The sequence below is a fragment of the Nicrophorus vespilloides genome, unplaced genomic scaffold (genome assembly GCF_001412225.1).
Source record: "Nicrophorus vespilloides isolate i.1.1-1 unplaced genomic scaffold, Nicve_v1.0, whole genome shotgun sequence".
NCBI lineage: Eukaryota > Metazoa > Arthropoda > Insecta > Coleoptera > Silphidae > Nicrophorus > Nicrophorus vespilloides.
Window position 1 is genome coordinate 103,853 of NW_017099608.1, and position 26,171 is coordinate 130,023.

Below are 26,171 nucleotides of genomic sequence, written 5' to 3' on the forward strand. Positions count from 1 at the left end.
TATATGTATCAATATTTCACCCAACAAGTAACCAGAATATCAATCACAGTAGAAATTTAAGCCCTTTCGTTCTACGAAAATTACACACACGCGCACACACGAAACAAAATGAACATTATATATATATAGGTATAATATTGATAGACGACACGCTTGTCGTAGAGCAGAAATTGGGTGCATGTAATTGTTCCTTGTTCCAATAAATAATCGATATTTTAGCAAACCGTGTCCGTGTTAAGAGTTATCGTAAACTATATCATTATATACTGTATATATACACACGTGTATATAAAGCATCAAACATACGAAAATAATGAGAGAAACATAATAGTAGTAATAATAAAACACCTTAACATTAATTTGTATAAATTGAGAAAAAATATTATTGCCATGTTGCAGGAGAAGCGTATTGTTATCATTGCCAACAGTCAAAAAAAATATAATAATTAATAATAATAATAAAAAAGAAACTAGGTCATAATATAACGCGTAACAAACATACAATAGTAGGTGTTTCTTTCGTTCACCTTCTTTCTATTTTTCTTCTTCTTGCGTTTCCTTCCTTTAAAAAAACATAATATAAGATTGCACGTTTCTTTCCGCTCAAAAGAGCCCCGGTTCTATATAAAAAATATGGCTACAAAGTAAAAGCTGCCTTGGACGTAAATTTGTTAGGACAGAAATGTGAGCAGAATCAGGCACTTATTACAACCAAACGAGTACGTTGTCAGGTTTAGTGGTCGGTGGATCGATGATATTCTGCACATCGCTCAGCATGGGGAACTCCTCACACAGCTGCAGAGTAGGCACTAGGTCGTCTGTCGGGTCAATGTTATCAGTTAGCGATGACATATCCGGCGTGTCCATGGTGTGGCTTTCGCTGCCTACCTCCATATTGTCGTCCATGTTCAAGAAGTCCTCAGGCGTGTGCGGCACGGAATACGTAGTTCCCATACCTTTAGCAGATCATTAAGTAACCATTCCGATATTTGCGTTGGTGATAGTTGGTAGGAGAAGTACTTACCTAAACCGCTGTCCGCTGATTCCTGTCGCGAGTGGTCCGAGAGGTTGGGCATGAAAGGATCCATATTTGGCAGATCGCTACTACTACTCCTGACCATCAGCTGTCTCCTCATCTCCTGTTGCCTGATCTCTTGTTGTCTCATTTTCAATTTATCGCGTTCCAACTGGAGCAAGTGGAGGCGCATCTGCTGCGACTTAGCTGAGGACGACTGCGGAGACAATGGATTTCCTGTAGAGTGCCAGGTCTGAGGCAGTATTAGCGTGCTTCCCGGTGATCGTTGCAAGTGCGTAGCTGAAAGAACCGAAAGAATCACATCAAAAATCCGCTATACTTCCAACAGCCACAACTACTATGAATGCTTTCTCTCCACATTTCAACGTCTTCATACCCCACAAACATCTATTTCCCAGAACTCTTACAAGCGGGATCAAAAAAACCAATGAATATTATCAAAAATGCCAACGATGTACTTACGTATTCGCGGATCGAACCACGAAGTGGTGCGTGTCTGGTGGTTGATGAAATATAGCTCGCCATCGCTCGTTTGCGACTGTTCCCAACCCTCCGGCAACGGACCTAAATCTACATCTGAACTCGTTTTCGCCCCTAAAACATGACACTAGTTTTTGTTTCTCTACTCATTACAACACCGTTGATATTATTCAAGGTTTTAGATTACTTTGACTGTTTTTGTTTCTCTTTGATTTTTTTTTAAATTTATTTCTTTTTTTTAAGCATTCATGTATGTACCCGTGTTTGTGATAAGAGGTCGTTCGATTTTCGATCTGTGAAAAGGAAGAAAATCGAACGCCATCATTTATTTTCTTATGATCTCGATCGCGACCGTTCGCTTTCCCCGATTTGATTCCCTGTATCAACTATCTCTTTACCTGTACACGTGGTCGAAGGTGATTGTGTTTGTGAGGGTGTCACGACCTGGTGTGTTGTTAATAATTGTTCAGCGCTTTGATGCTGTTGCGCGGCTACTTGGGAGGCTAGCGTCGTCTTCCTCGGATCCTCCCACGTGGTCGTACGGGTTGTATGACTGAAATTAAATAATTAATATTAATTGCTGTTGCCTTTTACAAGCACACTCGTTCAAACGCCAGACACAGCAACGGAGAATAAACAAGACAAGCAAAGAATCATATCTGCGTGATTTATGGGCTGGCTTTCCGAGAAGAAAAGCGCGCTCACTTCCTGTGCGACAATCGACAACCATTCAAGGGTACCAGAGCCAGGTAGAAGACCTGCACTCCAACTATTCCATTGCCTACTAGGAAATGCCATTGTTTTGCGGAAAATTATTTTCGGTTTTGCTGTATCAGCGATCTGGAAAGTAAACTTCCTGCTTGGCGCTTGCTGCGTAAATTCGTTTCTGGCGGCGCAGAAAAAAAAATTTGTATGCTTATATATATATATTCATATACTAATATATATAGACGCATCCAAGTAAATACGCGTATCAGGAAATTCGGGAGCTAATATTAGTATGGGGAGTAATTTTTTCTCATTGTTTCGCGGAACCTGGGAAAACGGATAACAGTAATCTCTACGGTGATGCTCCAAGCGGCGGAAACTGGCCGCAAAGCTTCGATTATATTCGTGGAATAATGAATGAAATAGTATATTGAGTCATAGTATAACGAGTCACACGGGTCGCTGCTGCGGTGGGTGCGTTGCGTGCATCCTTCTTAAAAGCTTTCCCGACCATTTTCCAACCAGCAGCAACCATAGCTCGCATTAAGAGAACGATCAACCGAAATACACCTATACCTATCTATATATACATAGGTATATACACGGCAGGCAGAGGATGAGAGCGACAAAAAGGAAGAAGAGAGGATGAGAAGCTTTTTGACGCGTTTCAAAAATAAAACGGCTCCATTCAAATCGTACTAAATAAAAGTCCAATATTTGGGTTTATTATTAGAACCAGGCGTCTTCTCAAAATATATGTAATATATATTTATATATATATAGCTTGTGTTTCTTAAGTGTCTTTTTTTTTGCTTCTTCTCTTTCACTTAAGAGGAAGCAGGGAAGAGGAAAATCACCGTGGCCGATGGATGGAAGAAGAACTCGCATGCTTCTCCTCCAAACACACTCTCACACAAACAGATACACACGTACGCACACATACACGAAAATAACAGTTATTTCTGTAACTGCACTATCGTTTTTCGGCGGTACGGGGCGCCCTTTAGGCCACTCGAAATACATTTTCGATGCGGATCCGGGGCTCGGCGCGAGCGTCGCCGCCGCCTCTCTGTTTTGTTCCGTTGGCGTCGGCGTCGCGGCGGCGTCGACGGTGGAGCGGCGACGGAGAGCCCGGCCTCATTCGCTAGTATTAATTATTATGACATATTTATTGGACCGCGGTGAACAAAAAAAAATAATAAAAGAACAGGAAAAAATAATGAGACGTCAACAAAAACAACAAAAAAAATATATATATATAAAAGGAGAATCCAATACGACCAGATGAGTCCAGTGCCAAACTACACATTTACTGGGTTACCTGGTCGTAAATTTTGGAGGTGACTTCAACCGAAAGACTGCCCTTTAACGCTTTCATAGTCTTTCAGTTCTGTATTCTTCCGACAAAGCAAAATATTTACCCTGAGCGTTACTTGGAACCAGTTATCTTAGAGGCAATTAATAAATCAATTGTCCCATTCAAAGTACAAACAATCACTTCTGATAGATTAGTGGAGCCAATGAGCAAACATTTAAAGTCGTGGAAATCTTTTTCAAAGCACATTGTTGATACAACAATGACGTCTATCTTCAGAATTATTCATTCTAAGAGATTATATACATTTTTAATCCAAATGTTAAGTCAATTTACATTAGTAATCATTACTCAAAATCCCAATATTCGCTAAAAATATGTTTTTTACCGAAAATTTGAGAATTCAAGGTATTTTTTTTGCTATATTTTGTTTATAAACTATTATTAAATTAAATAATAGTTTATTTTAGTAAAGAAATTATAGTAATATATATTAATATAATTAATCACAATTTTTACAAAAATAAACTAAAAATTGAGATTTTATATGCATTATATCAATATATAATTATTATTAACTACATAACTTTTAAATAAATAATATTAACCTTGTCGGAAAGACTGGGGTCAATAGCCCTCTTGTATACAATAATAGTAACCTACAATAATATTTACCAATAAAGATATTGTTTATTTATTATTAAAACTTAATACAAAACTTATAAGGCAATATGTTAAGAGTTATAGTTATTATTCATAATGTTGAAAAAACATGTTTTTTTTAACGAGCTGTTGTTTAATTGTTATTGAAGAAATTATGAAAATTAAAAATTACTCTCATAAAAAGTTTTTACTATGGAAATGAAATTACATTCCACAGGGAATATACACAATTGATTTTATGAGGAATTGTTTCATTCGTGTTCATTCGAAATGAGGTCATTATTTTGTCGCAATAAATCATCCAATTACGAGTTAGGAAGTAACGAGCTTTTAAAAATAATTTAAATCCGAGTAAAACGGATAAGGTTTCAGAATAATAAAAACATATATATAGTAAGCGCGTGATGACTCAATTCATTGATTGTTTCCTCGAATGCAGTTACACGGATTCGGACACATTAGTAGTATTTTATTTTTATGAATCATTTCGAAGATCGCGTTTTGGATTTCTTTCAGTAATTATTATTATTATTATTATTAATACAATTAACCTGTGGTTTGCGTGTCAATATAAGAACCTTTATTATTCATTGTTTTGTATCGATTCGAGAGCGAATCCATTGCGCTACTTAACGGACACGAGGCGTTCGAACTCTCCCCGACGGCCTTAGATAAGCCTCTCTCTCAATTGGTGAATGAAAGGAATTGTTTAATATGCGGGCATCGGATGATAATGGATAACTGTTGACTACACTAATTGGTCGGACATCGTTTCATTTTGGGAGTAGCAGCCTTGCATGCCTGCTTTTGGTGAAGCGTAATTAAAACAAAAGAGCCATGCGTATACACGATCTACTGTTATAAAGGCAAATCTACTGTTAGCCGCTTTAAAAAAAATACGTGAATATATATATATAGATATACACAAACAGAAAATTTAAAGAATTGAGTTGTACTACAAATGCATCCAATTTTCGGAAATTTATAAATCATTCACTCCCTCCTATTTTCGTAATTGATTCAAACAGTTATCCTTGTAGAACGTACAAGGATGCATGCAACTTCCTACTCGTGGATTTCGTGTTGTAATTCGTGAACGACAAGCCGAATAAAAAAAATCCTTGCATATTTGCTTAACATATTATAACGCGTCGTACACGACGAATTCTAATTCGATTTTTTGAAATGTGAATTGATTAATTCACAGAGAAATCCTTGTGGATTTTCGTGTGAATAATAAGTAGTTTTTATATGTTTCCTCTCTATTTCTCTCCTTCTGTTGTTGCTGCTCCTTCTTGTTTCTTCTCCACTCCACGTCTTCGCTCTTTCTATCCTGATGCCTCCGGTGGATTTACTGAATACCTGAATACATTACGCATTTGCATATCGCAAGACTTTCATATAAATCCGCGTATTATATAAAATAGTAAATGCAATAGGAGAGACAGAGAGACTCGTTTGGATTTGTTTTGTTACGTGTTATCATCGGTTACGTGCGTATCAGTAGATACAGACGAATTCGAGATACACCTGCTTAGTTTACTACGATTTGATTTCATTTTGTTATGTTGCGAACTTTTTTTTTTATTATTATTATTATTAAAGTTTACGCACTTCTTTTCGTATCTATCATCGCTGTCATTTCCTTCATTAATTCCGAACATTTCATTTTATAACATTTCAAATACTAGGTATTTTTAGGTTTTCATTTCTCGCTATTCTTAGAGCTTAGATTTCCAGCTATTATTAGACCTATCTCTGATTACGAATAGAATATTAATGTTTTTTTTTAATTTTTTTATTCAAGAGAAAAACACCTTGTTTTTCCAAAGTTACTTTTAATTGCAATACGATGTGCTAATAATGATTAGGTTTGTTTTATGTTCGTTCTGAGTGTTTAGTGATCGTAAACGCTTGACGCCTTTCGAAAATATGGGAGAGAGAAGCTAATTTGGAAACGATAAAAATTATGCATTTTCTCGTAAACGGAAAGCAACAACACATGACGAGGTTCACTTGGATTCCGAGAAACGGGACGTTTGTTTGTATGTATACACGGCTCCAAAATATTGAATGAACCTTTTGTTTCCAACAAAACTTCCATTCCGTTCCAAAATAATTTACGGTTTCCATTTCCAGGAACACCAAATCCCTTGTTTTTTTTTCCTCTTCTTTTTTTGTTGATCTATTTCTCTCTTTCTTGCAACGATTTTTAATACTTAGAAATGAGAGACGGCTGTCAATGGATTACAAAAACAAAAATATTGAATGGTTTTACGGAATACAATATTGGGAGGGATCCGGGAACAAAAATGTGTAACTGCTAATTCAGAGTAAATCGTTAAAGTTCCTGCCAAATATTTCGCAAGATTGAATGAATCTCAATACGTGGAACAACTCAGATTCATTGAACAAAGGAGAAATAACAATACATGGCAATCCGGTGAATTCGCTGCGGATAAATTTAGACGTGATATTACTGCTACGACATTTTATATCGATAAAGAATACATTAGTTCAAATGTAATACCAAATCATTTCGAAATGTATTCTATACAACTTAGTTTTTTTTAAAAATAATATTTTTATTCAATATTTAGTTAAATAAATATGTAATTATTTAGTGGAATTATTGTGAATTCAAGTAAATTTATATAAATGATTAAAGATAATATTCATTGCTTTTATATAATTTGTTGCTAAAAATTAAATAAACCAGTTTTAAAAATTATGGATGAAATGAGGATCCTGTCGTTTTTTTCGCATTGATATACCATTGTTATTTGGAAGAAGGTTGAGAGAAGGTGACGACATTTAAAAAAAAATATATATATAATTGCCGAATCGAATATAAATCGTCAAAGGTCCTGCCAAATATTCGGTTTGGGTTTGTTTCGTGAAAATTTTGATAGAAGATTTTGCCAAAAAGTATTTCGCGTCTGTAGATCTAAATAAAACCGCTTTCTCTGTGTGTTCTTCCTTTCATCATGTGGTGGCATTTGAATGGAATCGATCGAGCAACTGTAATTCCAATTATTAATTCCCATGGAAAACCTTGTAGATCTGAGTTACGGCTACAAGTAGATCGCTGTATGGCTAATAAATGTAGTGTATTACTCATGGTAGATCTAATAAATACCGCGAGCAGCGTTCGAGGAAGTGGACTGAAAGCTCGTTTGTTTTGGAAATTACTACTGCAGAAAGAGATAGCAAAAAAAAAAGATGATGATAAATAATGAGAGAACAACGGCGAGGCAAGTGTATATGCTTAGCGAATTTATTGACGCGAAATGGTATATAATTGGGTGTAAGGTTTCATGCGGAAACTAGATGAAAGTAGATCATTGTTGCTCCAATAAAACCCGATACACCTGGTAGATCCGCCAGATACCGAGCGGAATCAATTTGAATCGGGAGTTTAATGAAGTAAAATGGTGATCCCGTTAGGGCGATAAATATTGATGAGCGAACGGACGATCTTGAGGCGACTTTATCGGACTTTTATCGACGGCAAAAGGCACGGCTTTTGAGACTTTGAGCCGCGATAGAAGAGACAATAGGAAATCAATGCTATTCAACTCTGGCAGATCGTGTGCTGCTGTTGTCGCCCTTGACGACGCAAACCGTCGGCCATCTTATTCCTCGTCATTCCGAACTTCTTGCACGGCGAAGGCGGCGGCAGCGGCGGCGATGGCGATGGAGACGACGGCAGCGTCAGCGAGGATGAGGATGTGGTTGAGGATGATACAGACGCATGCGGAGTGCAGTTCGCAAGACGAAAATACCTAATACAGCTAAAAATATCGCAATATCTGTTAGAAGCAGTCATATCATTATAAACCAAGGCGCCAGTTTAAATTTAAATCTTTTTTATATAGAAACAAAATGGCACTCGCGCGCGAATAAGTATATACACAGACACACACGCTCCTCTCTTATACGTATATATTTATATAGAGGTGCGTGTGGGCACGAGGACCGCTGGGTGTTCCTTGGGTACCTAGGTGGTTGGGTACCTAGGTCCGCTATCCACGATCCGCGCCCAGCCTGATCCGATCCGATCCAATGGCGAATTCTTGCCGACTGCGCCATATGCTTTTCATCCATTTTCCCCGTCCGGATAGCGGCGCGCTCTCCTCGATCTCTCTTCGTCCCTCGCACCATCCTCTCGTCCTCTCCTCCTCCTGCACATTGTACTTTATTTATCCAATTAACAGTCATCCACTGGCTCCTCGTTCGGCCAGCGTATGCCTCGTATTTTTAGAATTGTCTCTGTTATTTTTAAACGCCGAAAGAAAATAAACACACTTCCAGTTCCTCCTCGCGCCGCGAGCCGTTTTTTCCGTTCCGGCGACGGCGACGACGGCGTCGTCTCGCCTCGCCGAGGGCGCCTCTCGGAAAATTCCCTTGCGGGAAATTGCGAACGGGCGACGCGCGACAGGTAGATGGATGCCCGTGGGAATCTTACGCAACATGCACTACTACCACCGACGTCAACAACAACAACATCAACAACGGTACGGGCGGCGGCGACCGCCTTTGTTGTTTGCATTATTTATTAGCCGCCGTTGCGCAAGATTTCCACGTAACCGGTGTTTTCTTCTATCTCCTTCTCCTCCTCATTCTTCTTATTTTTCACGTTCTCGCTAATTGGACTCCAACCATAGCACGGCTGTCATTTCCGTGAACCGGACCCCATTATATTTTCGGGGATACTTCAAACATCACTACTAATAGATTTCGCTTATTTTTAAATCCAGATACACTCGAATATTTTTAATCTCATTGGCCATAATTTTCCTTTTTTTTCCCTTGCATCACTTCACTCAATTGTTCCTTAATCCTCATCCTCATTCTCCTCGTTCATCATCCGACTTAATCTCCGAAAATATAGATTTACCTATATTTTTCCATCGAAGCAACGTCTTCCAGAAGCAACTAATTTTTCTCCAACGCCCTGAAAGATTATAAAGCAATGAACATCAAGAAATTCACAAAAAATAACACTCCAGAAAATATGAAAAAAAAAATAAGAACAACCTAATAAGGACCTTTTTGAGAATAAACTTAAATATGTTTACAAATATAATACGTTTCTTAACTAGGTGCAGAACCCACAGAAAGATTAGTTTGTTTATTTTTTTCACCAATCGTTTAAGATTAAACTTAAACAACAAGTTAATAAAAAATTTGTTATAAAATACATAAATATTATTTTCTAAACAAAAAATCGATAGTGATTTCATTGTTGATTATCAAAGAATAAAAGTTATTTTATCATTTGCACCTCTAGCTTAATCTTTATTACTTTCTATTGTTTTTGAGATCGTTTCAATAACAACTCAATAATTTATCGGTAAAAAAAAAACAACATATTTTGGAAATTAACTACAATTTTATTGAAATATATTTAGAAAGTCTAATTTAATCAATTAAAAGATAAAATTTTCCTAATTTTTAGGAAAAATGTTATTATTATAATAAGCACTTAATTTGTTTATTTATTTGATAATAAATTTCAATTTTACAAATAACATATGGATAAATAAAAAATGCATTAAAGAAATGTTCAAAAACTATAAAGTTCGGAATTGAAATGTGAAATGAATCGTCAAGGCACTTTGTTTTCGGATAATAATTATCAGAATCGATTAGAGTCGATATAACTGTGCAATTCATACGTTTCGTAACGACTCGATTAAATCGTAAAACAGCGCGTTATAAACGTACGCTGTACGTCTTACTACACATATGTTCAATCATAAACCGAAGTTGAAAATACCGTCAATTGGAAATTTTTAATGTTCGTGATTACGTTAGAATCGCTGATGCTGTGAACAATTCGCAAGCATAACTAATCAGCGGAGCTTTAATTGAATCGCTCTATTGTTCGATTTAACAGCGAGATGATTATATAAAACGTATGCATTGTCTATTTAATAATCTCCGGTTCGCACCATCATCTTCTTTCGCAACGAAAACTTTCCGTGCACACGACTGCATATCCATATGCAATTTGCAAACGCGATTTTTAAATAAATTTATTGCAACAAAAAAAAAGATTATATAAAAAAAAATGAAGAAAACAAAGCTAATTATGGATTCCGCAGTATCAGTAGATGTGTTTCTTTTTTTTTTAGAAGAAACCCGACGAAAAAAAAAGAAAGCAACCATAATCAATTTAATTTATCATGCATTTTTTTGTTGTAAATTAATTATATAAAAACAACGGATTTTTATTATCGAAAAGAGCAATAAATATAATGGCCTTTGCTTTCTACTTTGAAAGTTTGCAGCTATAATTAGTTTTAATTAAAACACACGTTATTATTGATTTGGATTTTCTATTGTTTCAATAAAGTTACATACAAATATTTAATTGTTAAGTAATCAGTCGTAATTATCCTTTTTTTTGTCCTGAAATATTCGTGATTTATATAATTTGGAATAGTTTTGGCAAATCATAGTTTTCACTTACTCTGACTTGCAATGATTTCAACTGTTTAAACTAATTTAATTTATTAAACAATTTGATAGAATTATTACAAATAAATATGATTATTTGAATTTTTTTCTAAAAACAATTTTACGTGTCTTTAATTTAAAGGTACAATAATCTGACAATTAAAAAATAATTATCAAACGTATTGAATTTTAATAATTTGAAATTGTTTTTATATAATTTCAAAACTGAATGAAATTTTGTTTAAACTGTTTCACAATTTAAATACTTTGAGGTACGATTATTTGAACTGCTCAATCTTTAAATTTTTGAAAGCATGAAAATTGATTTACTTTATAAAACTTTCGTGAAAAAAAAAACAACAACTGTTCAAATACGTTTTCTCTCAACAATAATAGATTTGAATGTTTTAATGTAATTTAAAAAAATAAAAGACAATTTCTCTTGAATCTTAACAACAATTGTTGTATAAATTAGACAAAGTTTAGATCAATATATTTATTAGCACAAACATACAATTATCTAATTGTTAGTTTAGTTGTTATATAACTACAATTGTAAATGTTTCAATGAATTGTTATTTACATTCCATTTTAGGAAATAAAACAAAATTTATGTAATATGAATTAGATACAGCTCAATCAAAGATATTAACTTTAACGAATTAAACAATAACGAAAGAACGCAAACAATTTCTGATAATTTCAAAACGAATGAGCAATTTCCATTGTTCAATTCATGTACGTTTTTATTGTTTCAAACAAATGAACAAATAGTATGATTTGAGTGATTTATATGTGAAAACGTGTCGGCTAATAAATGATTCGATAATTCGTTGCTCAAAGAGATATCGACCTTAATAGATATATATATATTTTTATAGAATAGTTTTGGCAAGTTGTTTTCGGCGTGGCCAACCAAGATCACGAGGCATCAACGGGTTCCGAAGAAAGTGTTTCTTAATGTCTATCTCTCTCTCGTCGCGTTTGAAATACAATTGGCCACAATTGGATTTGTATAGATATGGGGCGCAATTTATTTATTAAAATAGATTCAATCAATGTCGCCCTATTCAACAAGGAATGAAGCGGATTAGGAGTAGTTTAGAGGGAATTGCTCGAACGGACGTAACGAGCGGAGATAGAAGACGGGAGGAGCAGTTCATTTTCTCGTTTACCGAAATAGATTTTAATCGTTCCATTCGCGTTGTATGCAGGACCGGAGCTACAGAATTAAGAAAATTTACCCAAAGTAAATTGCAAGGGGTAGAAAGTATTGATAAAATTGTAATGGTGTTAATTGCATTAACTGTAGCCCTGGTTTTTCTTTGATTAACATATATCTTTCTTGTCTACTGGTTTTCAGCTCGCTTCATCCGCCTTCATTCGCGCGCTCCCGCATACAGATATACCCATTCGCACATACGTACACATTCGCTGCTAGTACTGTTGATCGTTTCTGTTATGAAATCGTTCTCTTTCTGACTTTGGGAGAAAAAAGAGGCCCCCGGCCAAGTTCGCAGTTCGTGTCGAACGACTCTTTTCACCTATACCCATAATACACCCAAAGGAGAGTCATTTTTGACGTCAATTTCGACGCGAACAACCGCCATTAACATCAATTAATGATGCTACGTGAAAATATTTGCTATACATCTTTTTTTATATATTTATATATTTTCACTCTCCGGGAAGATAATATATATATACGCAACGTACGTAGATGCGAATGTGAATACTCTCAAACAGTGTGTATATATTTTTTTTTCAAGGCAGTTTTGTTTTCGAACGCACAGTTGCGCTATTGATAAGTTGAGATGAGTGGCCTAATTTATATTAGTTGTATCATTGTGTGCGAGTTAATTTATATAGAGAGAGATTGTGATGTGGGCAGGGAACGAGCGAGATGGCCTTTGGTGATGATTGCGACGATGATGATGGTGATGATCATCATAGTAGTCGGAGCGAGGAGGAGGATGATGAGGATGAGCAAAGGAGGGCGAGCATTTATAATAATATTTTATATTTAATTCGGAGCGTGCGGCGGAGCGTCTTCAATGTTAAATAGATTGAATATTTCGCCTAAGAGTTCGATGGCCGACTTCGGCGCCTAGAATTTTAAATTCTAAAAATACCCGTCTGGCTGTCTAATTACTCGTATGTGGAAGCGAAGGCCCAACTTGCCAAAATGCTGTTTAATTTCACCTCAAGGTAAAAAGTAACGCGCGTCGAGAGTTTATTTTGCGCCCAAAGGCTGTGTCGGACTTTTTATCGTCGCGCAAGGACTTTCGTCCTTCCACGCTCATTTATCGCTAATTTTCTCAATTTCTCATTAAAAAAAAAAACAATTACAATTTTATTAATACCTTCAAATTAAATAAACTCTCTGATGATTATAAAAGAAAAGCAAAAAAAAAATTGATAGCCCTTTGATCAACAAATGCAGTGTATAATGCGTGTGTCGATATGTTATAAAACAAATATATTTAAAAGTTTTTGAATTATTTGCTTTATTTATGTAACAAAAAAATTACTCCAAATCTGCCACGTGTACACGAACGAAACTGATGAAACATCGAAATTTAACATTCTGTTTCAATTTTCTTCGCTCCCACGCAAATGTAATATTCAACAATCAACATTTCGTTAGTCGCGTCTCCTTTTTTTTGTTTTTCTTGTATGTATTGAAAATCTTAAAGGCGACACTGCATTAAGCGAAATAAACAAGTGCCAGAAGGATGTCAATAAACTTATTGTATGCGCGAAACATTAAACTTTCAATTATTTTCTAAATATAGCTGACGTGAAAACTTGAAACGTGCTTAAAACATAATTACGACCATTTCGACGTCGCCAATTTGCAGGTTTTGTGAAAATTAGAAGAACATAAAAATTTAACAATTTCAGAGTTTATTAAAAGTAATACCCCAATTTGTAACCTTATCAAACAATAGAATTCTATTCGACATTTTCTAAACAAACAATTTCATTTTATAGCAATCGCAATATGTTAATACCCATAATAAACGAATTTATCGTGATTGAACAAGTTTCACAATTATTGTAAATTTTATGTATTTGCGTGTATAATAATTGAAGGACATTCCTACTTATTATGTTTACTATGTTAGTTAGGAGGTTTGGTTTATTGAAAAAAACGTCATTAACACGTTCGGAGTTCTGAAGAGAATCATCAACTTCGTTGTGTGAAGAGATTTGGTTGTAATCAGTATTTATTTTTTTCTTTTGATATGCGTTGACGTTATCAGGATGTACAGACACGTTGCCAACAAATTAGGAACGGCAGATACAGATCCGCAATTATGGGCACGTGAAATTAATGAATTCGCCGACTAAATATGGTTTTAACGAGTGGCAAATTCGAGCAGCAAACGTAATCTAATGGCCGAAACGGTTTAATGACCAACTAGTGGATGTATGCAAATAAATACAGCGAGGCAAACCTCAGCTGTTGCGTTTCCTGGATAGAAAGTGCCCTGGCTCTCTATGTTTGTGTTCGGTGTGTGTGTGTATGGGTGTGTGTGCATGTTTGTATGTGTTCGTGTGTGTGCGGACGCGGCCATCACCAACTACAAACTTGCCACGACTACTGCCGCACACCATTGCCACCTCTAAAGACACTTGTCTTATAGTCTACAAGACTTCACACACTCGTGCATGCATACTTGAACAGAGGAGGTGGAGGAGGACGGAGAGCCAAGAATTAGAAATAATATTGCAGCAACAAAACGAGAGGAGACGACGATGAGAAGAAGAAAAGAAGAACAATAATGCAATGCATTCAACGGAGGCGACTTATTCTTGCATTTCTCGTGCACAACGGATAGCAAGCAGCTTCGTTAATACAAAGGACCTTTGGAAACCATTATGCGTGCTTCCTTGCATTATCCACACATACATACACACATATATTTATATATATATATATATACATACATATATACAGTTCGCTCGCACATATCTCTATAAAATTGAAACCGAGTAGAATAAAGAGAAGGAAGAAGGAGCTGCCAGTATTATGGGTATATATGCGGGGAATTGTGATGTGTTGCAAGCGGCCATCTCTAAAAGCGTCGGTGCAAATAGCATGTGCAATTGCCATGTATATAGGTAGAAAATACATGCTAAGCATAACTAAGCATGTGAAAGCCAACACCGACCATCACGGACGTTGAACAGTGAACAGGTTCGAGAAAAGGTTCTCGAGGGGCTGGGCGGAAGAGCGAGAAGGACGGTCGACGAAAGACCAAAAGAGATGGCATGCTGACAGACAGACAGAAGAGAGAAAGACGGCGGCCTCAGGTACAGGTTTAAAGGGGGTATTCGGAATTGGTTTTGCAGGTAGTCCGGGTGGACAGGTAAAGGGCGGTTTGGGTGTCCGCTGCTTTTTCTTTATCGAATAAGACTCATTGGATATATATATATATATATACATGTATATATATATATTTATATATATATATATATATCCACGGATACATGAATCCATACACATGCATACGCAGTCAACAGGTTATAATGCATGAAACCCCATTAAATGACACTACTAGGGTGGGCAGGTTGGTTCTCGTTTCCCATGGGGGATGGACGTACCTGTGCCGCACACCATTACATAATTGCCGCAATCTTTTGTGTGAGAATATGAAAGAGTGTGTATTTGTATACTCACTTTAAATAATACACCTGTCCTTCGGGAGTTCGGGCCTGTTCCCAGCCGGGAGGCAGAGGTGTGTTGTCTTCCGTTTTGCTGGCTACGTCGTACGACCTCTGTTTCATATGGTGATGGGTTGGGGTTGTCTGCTGTTGCTGACCCACCGCGTAGGTCTGCTGCAAGGAGGCGGGCGAGCTGTGGGCACGGTGGTGGGTCGTCTGCAGAGGAACGGTATTAACGGGGGTGGTCGAGGTGCCACCCCCATTGCTGCTGCCGCCCCCGCCTCCGCCGCCTCCACCGCTAGACGAGCCGAAAGCCGAGTCCACCGAGTTCTCTCGCGAATGGTTGATGGACTTGGTACCGGTGGACGGTGGATTGAAGAACGAGTCCGGAAGCTTCCGCAGCTTCCACGGCACCTGCAGCGGCCTTTTCGAGTCCGGCTTGAGGACGCTGTCGAAGAGTGCCTGCAGGCCCGTCTCCGAGTCCTGGTCCACTCTCACCACCTGTTTCGACTCGTCCTGGTTTAATGCCATTATCTCGCGCTCCTATCAATCGTGATGACGATACCAATTGTTCCAAGTACTAAAGTATAAGTAAATCGGACGTCGATGGTTCTTTCTTTCTTCTTTCTTTTTTTGCACTAAAATGGACCAGCACTGAACACCGCTTCTTGTCCACACGATACACCAGCCCCAGCCACTTATCTCACAACACTACCTCGCCGCTCACATTGAAATCTACCTGATGTCTGTGTATATATATGTATATATATTTATATATATATAGATAGATATATATACATATATATATAAGTGTGTATGTGTGAGAGTGTCTGTGTCTATAGTGGAGCTGCAGGCACGTATTCTCCCAGAATACTAGACTGCGACAGCAAACAGCAACAGCTTAGACCACTTACACGGCCCAGGTAGTTATGCTTCTATTTCTCTTCAGGCCCGTTACACGTTATATCCTGCTGTCCGACCCCTTGTGTACCTTGAATAGTTGAACGTTTCAAAGCGCGGACACACACACCAGATATTCACTATAGCAACGACAACGAAGCGAAGCGCAGCAACGATGACCCAACGCAGTCGCAGACTAACTAATAAAACTAGCCTTTTAATTTCCCCCAGCAGAACACCGCGCCGTGCTTTCGCCGCAGTCGGGAAAAGAAAAACTCTCGAAAAAGTTTGCAGACGTACGAAGTACTTCTGGTACTTCAAACAGTACCGCCTAGTGTACTACTACTACAACTCCAAGTAGAGAGGAGTGCTAAAGAAAGGGGGCAACAACGGTCTTGAGAACCAGCAGATAATGATGATGGTACAGCCCAGGACTCGTCGTGCACCGCACCTTTCGTCACCGTCACCGTCGTCACTGTAGCAGCCCGTCCGGCCCGCCGTTGTCTCTTCACTGCTCCCAAAAAAATCAAATAATATATATATATGAGTATCTATATATCTATATCTCACAAATTCAGATCATCTCTCGGGCGTCACCAAACTTGCGCCGCTTCTTAACCGAGTTAAGCCAATTTGGGTACTTAGCCCGAATCCATCCGCATCTACCCTTCTATCATTCATAAACATACCCGAAATATATAAAATAATAATAAAAAACAAAAAGGATACAGACAAGACAAGAGCGAGGATCCGCGAGAATCCTTTTACCTGTCGCTTTCAAAAAATAGAACCAGTTTCCATAAACAAGCACAAGATACCGCCACTATCTAAACAACGAAGCGTCCTAGCTGCCTCTATTTACGACCATTACTCATCAGACTTCGCATTATCAGTTTGCGCCGATTACTTCAAAATCGTGCTTGCAGCATTTTGAATCTATGTTTGTTTTTCGCTCTGATACCGTCCGAATGACTCATGCTGTCACGCTGTTTGCACGCGAGGTTCTTTGAAAAAAGTTCAAATGAGAGTTTCAGAAAAATAATAAAATTTATTTATTTATCAACAATGGTAAAATTTATTCAGAGGGTCGTAGGCACGTACGTAAATAATATGATGAGAACCCAAATGTGGAGAAGAATCTGCGAAGAGAGAATACATAGTCATAGTTACAGGCAGACAGAAAATCGTTATCGAACTGAACAAGACATAAAAATATATATAGAGAGAGCGAACGGTTATCATGTTGTTAATAACATAGACACGGCTTATTTACACGATGGCACGATCTGTTGTTCAATTAAACACAAATAATGAAGTCTCGATTATTGAGGGCCAATTAAAAAATAATGGATAATGCGTGAACAAATATTTACTAATGTTATCGGAAAAGAACACAATCGCTTACGGGCGGATGTGCACCCGGCATTCCGTGCTCATTTTTACGATGCATGGTAGCCAAAGTCTGACCACAAATTTTGCTGCTATTCAAGCAATATGATTCTATTATCTATAAACATATACAAATTACTTATATGTAAGTCATAAATTCACATTATCGAATATTTCTTAGACACGCAAATATTTGCATATTCTTATCAATAGATTACTTTCGGTAAATTGACAATAGCTTTGAACATACATTTACTTTATATTTTTATTTCTTCCTATTTATTGAATTTGAAAACTGACTCATAAATTTTGATTTTTTTTTCAATATTTTTTTTCCGTCTCAACACAAAATTTACGATTTGCAGCTTGGATATTGGAATTCTGTGATTTGACACAAAAGCTTTAAGTAGTAAATCAACGCGCTATGTCACTCTTAAATATAGTTTTGCGTAACTATGTAAATTCTTTTTTCGTTTGTTTTGCGTTTGCATAGTTGAAAAAGCACTTTGCTATTTATAACGATATTTAATAAATCAGTTATGGTTTCGCGTGCTGGAATTCGAGCGAGCGGGATTCGCGATATTTCAATATACAGAAGAAAAATACAAACCATGTAGCAGAAGACGAAAATCCTGGCTAAGGGGTATCTCCTCAAGAAAACTCCCGTTCGAATACTGATTGTGTCTAAAGTTGAGTAAGCGTGCTTCACTTTTCTGGTCATGCCTACGTCCAGTGGAGAAACCTGCATTAACCTCGGTACCTGTGTTCGCACTACAATTTTTTTTTTAGTTAAATTTTGTCAAAAAGCAAAGAAAAACTTTCATCTTACAATCATCAGTTTCGTTACGAACTTGGACCACAGTCCGCTCCTTTTGATTTAGCAGACGATTATAAGAACCCTAGACGATAATTCATACATATCAACACAACGGAATAGCGCAGATTTTTTAAACATACCTCTAATTTTTCTAGTTGGATCTTGAGTGCATTCCTTTCACTAGTTATAGTTTCTAAAGTGTTCTGTTTCTTCATCAAAGTTTGCGTAAGTGTATGAAATCGCGTATCCCCAACATCGCTGCCCGGTTGACTACTTAACCTTAGGTCGTCCTTCAATTTCACGATTTCCATTTCCCTTGCCCTCAAAGCACTTTGCTGACTAGCCAGTTGCATTTGCAACGTTTGAATTTCCTTCAAAAATTAATCAGTTAGCTTCGCGTAATGGTTTGTGAATAACCATTTATGAAATAATCTTTTGATTAGTCTGGTATTAATACTAAATGGTGAGAATGTTGGTGATTTGAAAACAGGTGAATATGCATTACTTTAGTTTTCAATTGTAGATCCTCTTCGAAATTTGCCCTGAATTTCCGTTCAGTTTTCAGATTCTCGTGAAGAGAATCGTTCGACTGTTGACTGCTGTTCTGAACAGCGACGTACTGTTGCTGAAGCACCGATAAATCTCTATTCAAGCTCTCGATCTTCTCGTTGTACTCTTCATTTCTATTCTGCTGGAATTGTAGCTCCTTTCTGTAAATCATCCAGATTAATAAGACAACTTATTGATGCTTTGTTCATTCTTACTTTAGTTCCTCGTTATAAGTTGAGAGGATTTGATTTTGCGAATCACAGTCTTTAGTGTTGGATTTGACATTGATGAGCTTTTCCTTTTCCTGGAGGATTAACTGAGCCCTGACTTTGTACTGTTCCATTTGATGATAAGCTTGTTGAGCAATTTCCGCGGAACGTTGAGCCTGATTTTGAAGCGAAGCATTTTCGTTTTTCGCTTCAGAGTATAAATGCTGTAAGTTGAGGTTCTGCTTGGTAAGCTGTTGAGTTTCTTCCTCTAACTTCTTGATATGATCTTCAAATTTGTCGAGGTCTTCTTGATGATTCAATGAGGTCGTTGATTCTTTGGAAGACATCTCCGTAAAATCTAACGACTTCTCGAATACGATTATCTCTTGTGGACTGGCAGTCATAACTATGCCAACGTCTTCAGCTACATCTTCTGGTGTTTCCCTTTCATTGACTATTTCGATGATGCTCGTCGGAGTAGAGCATTCCGGGACTTCAACCAGAAGGGCCTCCTCTGTAAGTCTGTAAGGTATTTCATGGTAAATTTTCTTTGACCAATTTTAGCTTACATACTCTACGGAGCTGGCTGTTTCGCTTAATACTGTAGCTGCATTTTTATCGATTTTATTAAGGAAGTCTTCAGCCTTACCAGCTAGGTTCTGTAACCAGGCCATAGTCTATTTATTTCAATCACAATTTAAGTGTTACACCCTTGGACACATGAGGGACAAAACGAAAACAAATTTATTAAGTATTTACAAAGTGTACGGTAGAAACGTCAAACAAAACTTCTACACCTACCAACTGGGGTCGCTGCAGTCTTTTACTTCATATACAGTATGTTGTCAATTTTTATATTGAAATAATGAAAATATATTTACATAGTTTGACAATAAAGAGGTTGAAAAATGTTTTTGGTTTGTTGCAACATAGTAGAATTAAGTAACATATATTTACAAGGTTTTACAACAAAAGGTTTAAATAGTTTTATTTCAATGTTTTAAGAAAATATGTTCCTCAGTAATGCTAAAATAAGCTGTGATCAAGGTTGCCTACACAGCTTTCAATTTAAAACACTTTGTATATAGAATAGTATTGATGAAAGTAAAGAACGAGCTATTTAGCAGCAGTAGTATACAACAGGTTGTTGTAAGTAAAATAAGATGTCCAGCATGCCAAAAGCCTATTTAACGCGAAGAATACAGCTTTCTGCTTGCCACCGATTGCATAGGTGTGATACTCATACTTTAATTAGTAGTCTCAAAAATTGTTTGATACACATTTAAATTTTTGTTTTTAGCACTTCCCTGACTGTCGAAGAGAACGCTCGTGTCTACGGAAAATGCAATAACATCAACGGCCATGGTCATAACTACATTGGTAAGTTCTACTTTGTACTTTTCTTATGGGAATTAAAAAAATTCGAAAATTGCTTTAAAAATTTTACATATTCATTTTCTAGTTGAAGTTACTCTTTTCGGAGAAGTAGATCAGCGTACAGGTATGGTTATGAACTTGACTGATTTGAAGGCTGAGATGGAAACAGCCATAATGGATGTAGCAGATCACAAGAATCTGGATAAAGACGTGGCATACTTCAAAGACGTTCCCAGCACTACAGAAAACGTTGCTATATTCTTCTGGTGTAACCTGAAGCAAACCATGAAGAAACCATCCTTGCTATACGAAATCAAAATCCACGAGACCGAAAATAATATTGTTATCTATAGAGGAGACTAGTTCATTTTTAGACTAATCGATAAACTTGTATTATTGCTTTTAAACTTGTTTTCACAGAATTTTTCCAAATTTAATTTAAATATTGGTTTCGTGATTGCCTTTATATTTTATCTATGTAAATAATGGATAAAAAAATAATACGTATAAGTAATTCATATTTATAATAACTTTTCTTAAAATATGCAAAAAAATTAATTAGTTATGCAACTGGGTTATCTAGTCTGCATGGAAGAAAGAATAAAGGAAACGAAGAAGAGTTAAGTTCTTTATTAAAATCGAGTATAAGAGCGACAAATACATACAAAAAGATAGTATACATATATATTTGTTGATTTTGTTAGATAAAAAAAGATATATCACATAATTTCATCACATTAAGTAGAGATTCCGAAAATGATTAGTATGCTTATGATTAGAGATTATATTACCTTAAATTTCACTATCCTTGTGGTGGGTTTTGATAAGAACGTATGGTATACCCAATTCGAAGTCGTTTCTCGGCCAGTATCGAAGGATTGCCTTCTTCTCTGGTCTTTCCTCACGTACCGAGAAGTAGGCAAAGAGCACGCAAGCCGTGTACGACGCTATAAAGATGAAAATGTGCCAAAGGCCATGGAGATATGGAAACTTTATTGCTGACCATGCATCACACAAGAGTCTATCGTTGACCCAACAGAATACTGCTAGAACCCAAACGGAAGCACAACGGACTCCTAACCTATGGATCCTCTCGTTCTTCTCTCTATTAGAAGCTTAAGTTGTAATTAAAAGATAAAATAGGTAGCGAATTGCTTCACCTTCTAACTTCATGTATCAGCAGAATTACGGAAGGGATTCCCAAAGTCATTAAAGCGAATGCGTTTATGGCCGGATGAATGATTGCCAAACAGGTGCCAATCAGTGCCAAAGCCACGGCTGCCAAACTGAAGCGTTTCCTAAAATACACGCGAATAAGAACGAGAGCACCGCTTTCGAAAATGATCATACCTGTCGTTGTGCAAGAAGTTTGGAAAGAACCTTCTAGGGAAGAACATGGAGAAAGCAGCGAAAAACACCCAGAGAATGGCAAGCTCATCCAGCAATTGTCCAACAAGGCTCAAGGTTGCATGGAAGTACGCAGAGGACAAACCGACAACTATCAAGAGTATCCATATCACATGTATACCAGGGTTGATGATCTTCCCGTACCCTTTGAACAGGTGGATTAGCACCGGCGGCAGAATGAAGAACAGAACGTTGCTGACCTAGAGAAAAAACGCTTACTTATAACACTGATTCGTAAACGATGTGTTAATTTTAGAAACGTTACCGTGTTCACGAATTCCGCTATCATCGGCGAAAACGTGTAATTCTCCTCGCACCAATCCACTGGCGAACTTCCGGGTTCTAAGGTTGACCACATTTTTGAAGCGACTGCAAGTATACAAAAAAAAAATAAAGTCAAGAAGTATATGCAACAGTTTTTGCATTTTTTAAGGATGTTTTTCTTTACCTGCAGATGTTTAAAACGCAATAGAGGGTGATGTTTTTTTTATTATTTATATTTATATTTTGATGTTATAATACTTTTTTTTTTTGCTTTTGTTGTCATTGAACAAAGGAAGTTTGTGGTATGGATGGAACTTACGCGATTCAAACATCTGCACGGCGTCGGTTCTTTGTCGTTGTGCTATTTAGCACGGTTGTTGCGGCTACAGTCACTACAGGAGATTGTCAGTGTGAATGCCGCTGAAAATAGTGAAAATTTTCTAATAATAGAGGCGACGGTATACTCACATACTGAAATGTTGTTGTCAATTATGCAACTGCACGACTTTGACAATCTCTTATCGTTGTTGCATGCATGCGGCTGCAGCGAACGCGCGTACTATATTTATAAACAATGGTTCCACGGTCTTTGTTTGCTATGCTATCTGTTGAGGTGGTATGGTTCGTGGCAGGATCGACTTTTGGACTGGTTTTGACGGCGAGCAGAGCCACCTCACACCCATCCCGACTTCGGTTCGTAGGCCTCCATCTTGCCGGCCGACCTCCTACGTTTCACGAAAGGATCACTCAATACCAGCCACAAGCCAACAGACCAGCAACAAATACCGCTCACTTCTTCCGCTCCGTCTGCTCGTAGAAACCTTCAACAGAAACTGAAATCCAAGCAGAAGCAAAACAAAAACAAAGAACCCAGATCGATGGAAAACGCACGAATCTGATTAGGCATCGCCTGAATCAATAATGCATCCGGTCAAAGACAGACTAAAATAATAAAAAAAAACGCGATATATCACCCGAGTCGCGCGGAAACAGAACGCGGAAGCAACTAGATTGTCGTAATTAAGCACAGCGAATATCCAAGTAATTAGTATTTTAAGGCAATTAGCTTTAGTCTCGTGGGATCCGAAGGTCTACGGCCTTCCCCATTCGCGGCACGGAAAGTTCCTTCACATTCTACACGACTCAGGGACACGGCCCTTGCCCAGGATCTGAAAAGAACAAAAGACAACTTGTTTACTTTACAGTCGGAATCATCGTCTCTAATTTATATGCAACGCACATCCAATTCAAATATACGCATTGTGCATTGCAACAAATAACTAATTAAAAAAAAACCAGAATAATTCGACGAGAATTTTAATTAAAAAATTACCACCACCCGAGTTTCAACGATTGCTTTAAAATTTCAACGATAATTCACGACTTTATCCGAGAAGGGCCAAATTAGTTTAATGAAGAACGAACAGCTGAAATCATATTATTATTATTATTAAAATTATTTTATTATTATTACGTTAATTCAGTCGTTTTTGTCAAATAATAGATACAACCAAAGATATTTCATAAGTTAAAGTCGAAGTTGAACGATCTTTAACGAATTCAAAACAATTCCAAATAATATAATTGTAAATAATTTTAAATAAAATAAAATATTTCTTATAATATTAATTTTTCACAAATGTATTTATGTTAATTATGAAAATTATGTAAATATTTATAACAGTTTAGAAGTTTGGGATTCGGGTATGAAATGACGTTTCACGAATACATTCATTCATCGTTACTTATGAATGAGTAATTTAACGAAAGAAACTTTGGCTGATCATTATATTTAAATTAAAAGAAATTAAATTGCAATTACTTTCCAAACACACTCGATTTTATGAATGTGTTTGGTAATTATAATAATTGAATTTTACAAAACTTTCACGAATGCATTTGCATAAATATATATATTATATAATTCATAGATTATCAATAGGATTAGTAATGTGGTATTAGTGAATGATATTATCAAACTTTATATAATAATTATATTTGGATTATAAAAAAATCAAGGCCATTTATAAAATATAACAAATAATAGATTAAATTAGTATTAATATAAATGTACATATATGAACGTGGAATGCGCAAACCTCGCATTTTTAGTTACATTAAATATGTATATATTAATATAAGTTGAATTAGTTTTAGTAATTAGTATTAGAAAACTTCTTTCTCTTACTCGAGTTTGACATTGAATTTGTAGTTCTTTTGGTATTCATTCATAGATACTTTAGATAAAGAAAAGAAATTTACTTAGTCTTATTAGAAATAATATCAAATTGAAATTTATAATCGGATTTTACAAAATTTTCGTTGATCAAACATAATATCACCAATTTATTAATTTTATTTAAGTGTACAGCACCAAATTAATATAAAATAAATATTTTAGTTTATTGAAGCATTTTTAGTTCAATTATTACAATTTTAGTAACTATACGTAAACTAAATACAATAATTAATAAGAATTATATAATTTTAATTAATTTCAAATTTAGTTGATATTTGAATATATTTACGATTTTTATTTTTTAGTACAATTTTTAAGGAATATTAGAATAGCTTAAATTATTATTATAATCAATAATTATATTTAGCTAAAAAATATACAGATTAATTTAGTATGGGGATTAGTGTAATGTATTATTTGAGATGTATATATTCGAGTACATAATTAGTTACATAGAATGAATTTGAGTTAAATTTGAAAATTCCTTCACTAAATTATATAAATTAGTTTAGTATAAGTGGCATGCACTATATTAGTATATACATCATAGATTAGTATTAAGCACAAATAGATTAGAGATTCGTATAATGAATATTAATAATTAAGAAGTGATCATAGTCAAAGTTGAAACGAAATTATTTTTAAACCGAAAATTTTGTATGATTCATTCAAGTTATTGTAGCAAAAATAAGAACAATGGAATTGTAAATAAAGTAACTTCAAGTGTATATTTCTTTTTAATGATTATTATTTATTTCGTTCTGTGTCTTTTAAATATACACGTGTATTTCTTAAAACTAAAGTATCTTTCGGCTGGAATTGAGCCAGACTTAGATCGTAATTATAGAATTCTTTGTAAACACACGCTCTTTTCGTGGGCGACACTAAAAACCAAAAAGTTTCCTACGATAATATAACCTCTAATCGCTGTTCGACTCCCACGGAAAACAATAGTAATTTTTATTTACGCTTTTATTTAGGTTAATATGTACAGATATGCGATTTACAACGAATTATTTTATAGTAGTAATAGAAAATAAAAAACTTGGAGAAAGTTTAAAGTTTAAACAAAAACAAATTAAAATGATGATAATTTTAAACAAATAATTTTTTAATGTGTAAAGTCCGTCTATTAAATTACACACTTTCACTATAAGTCAAGTGTCTGATTCAGAGCCCATTCGAAGTTCAAAGTTTAGTAGATAGGAGAAAACGATAGTTTTATGCAAAACTAAATTATATATATATGAATTCATGTAAACTGGTTATCAATATTAATAAATTAGGTAAATATGTATTAATTTGTAAATGCTGTCGTTTTCTTTATAAATTTTTATTTGTCTAGAGTGTATTGCGCTTAAGATTTGGAAATAAGCTTAATCAGTATTGCGATCTTCGATAAGAAAATCTTTGTTTTTGAAATTTTGACTAAATTAACTAACCAAGGTCACAGTTGAAATTTATTCTTAGACTTGACTACGTCCTTTATAAAGCATCATAGAGTGACAAAAAAAGTCACAAATTGTTGCTTTGTTTTAAGCTTTGATAAGATTATTTCCAAATAAATGTGTAGTATTCATTGAACCGTGATTACCTCGAATTAATAAAAAAAAAGACAATAATAGATTTAACTAAAATAATGTTAGATTTAAAGTTTCAAATAGTCGATTTTAGATTTAAGA

General features: G+C 35.8%; 4 protein-coding genes across 8 annotated transcripts; 1 reads left to right on the forward strand and 3 right to left on the reverse strand.

The window, feature by feature from the left end:
* Positions 1-631: 631 nt before the first annotated feature.
* Positions 632-17,090, reverse strand: LOC108564865 (transcriptional coactivator YAP1-A-like). 2 transcript variants are annotated; one of them, XM_017924038.1, is made up of 5 exons: positions 15,355-17,090; positions 1,915-2,069; positions 1,499-1,630; positions 1,025-1,315; positions 632-956 (listed from the first exon to the last, which is right to left on the reverse strand). In XM_017924038.1, the coding sequence occupies exons 1-5, from the start codon at positions 15,867-15,869 to the stop codon at positions 706-708; spliced, it is 1,344 nt and encodes a 447-aa protein (XP_017779527.1). In that variant the 5' UTR covers positions 15,870-17,090; the 3' UTR covers positions 632-705. The 2 variants fall into 2 exon arrangements, with proteins under 2 accessions (XP_017779527.1, XP_017779528.1); XM_017924039.1 differs by lacking the exon at positions 1,499-1,630.
* Positions 17,091-17,251: 161 nt separating this feature from the next.
* On the reverse strand, positions 17,252-20,027 carry LOC108564866 (golgin-84). The gene is made up of 7 exons (XM_017924040.1): positions 19,776-20,027; positions 19,209-19,724; positions 18,950-19,154; positions 18,585-18,815; positions 18,457-18,526; positions 18,238-18,398; positions 17,252-17,377 (listed from the first exon to the last, which is right to left on the reverse strand). Exons 1-7 carry the CDS (start codon positions 19,874-19,876, stop codon positions 17,318-17,320), a joined length of 1,344 nt encoding a protein of 447 aa, XP_017779529.1. The 5' UTR covers positions 19,877-20,027; the 3' UTR covers positions 17,252-17,317.
* A 316-nt stretch (positions 20,028-20,343) lies between these two features.
* Positions 20,344-21,006, forward strand: LOC108564869 (6-pyruvoyl tetrahydrobiopterin synthase). The gene is made up of 3 exons (XM_017924049.1): positions 20,344-20,433; positions 20,503-20,582; positions 20,665-21,006. The coding sequence occupies exons 1-3, from the start codon at positions 20,366-20,368 to the stop codon at positions 20,940-20,942; spliced, it is 426 nt and encodes a 141-aa protein (XP_017779538.1). The 5' UTR covers positions 20,344-20,365; the 3' UTR covers positions 20,943-21,006.
* Positions 21,007-21,097: 91 nt separating this feature from the next.
* Positions 21,098-23,760, reverse strand: LOC108564868 (alkaline ceramidase). 4 transcript variants are annotated; one of them, XM_017924047.1, is made up of 6 exons: positions 22,719-23,760; positions 22,570-22,642; positions 22,252-22,355; positions 21,930-22,186; positions 21,740-21,877; positions 21,098-21,684 (listed from the first exon to the last, which is right to left on the reverse strand). In XM_017924047.1, exons 2-6 carry the CDS (start codon positions 22,580-22,582, stop codon positions 21,372-21,374), a joined length of 825 nt encoding a protein of 274 aa, XP_017779536.1. In that variant the 5' UTR covers positions 22,583-22,642; positions 22,719-23,760; the 3' UTR covers positions 21,098-21,371. The 4 variants fall into 4 exon arrangements, with proteins under 4 accessions (XP_017779536.1, XP_017779537.1, XP_017779535.1 ...); XM_017924046.1 differs by having other exon boundaries at positions 21,099-21,684; positions 22,570-22,670; positions 22,723-23,760; XM_017924048.1 differs by lacking the exon at positions 22,570-22,642.
* Between the last annotated feature and the right edge of the window lie 2,411 nt (positions 23,761-26,171).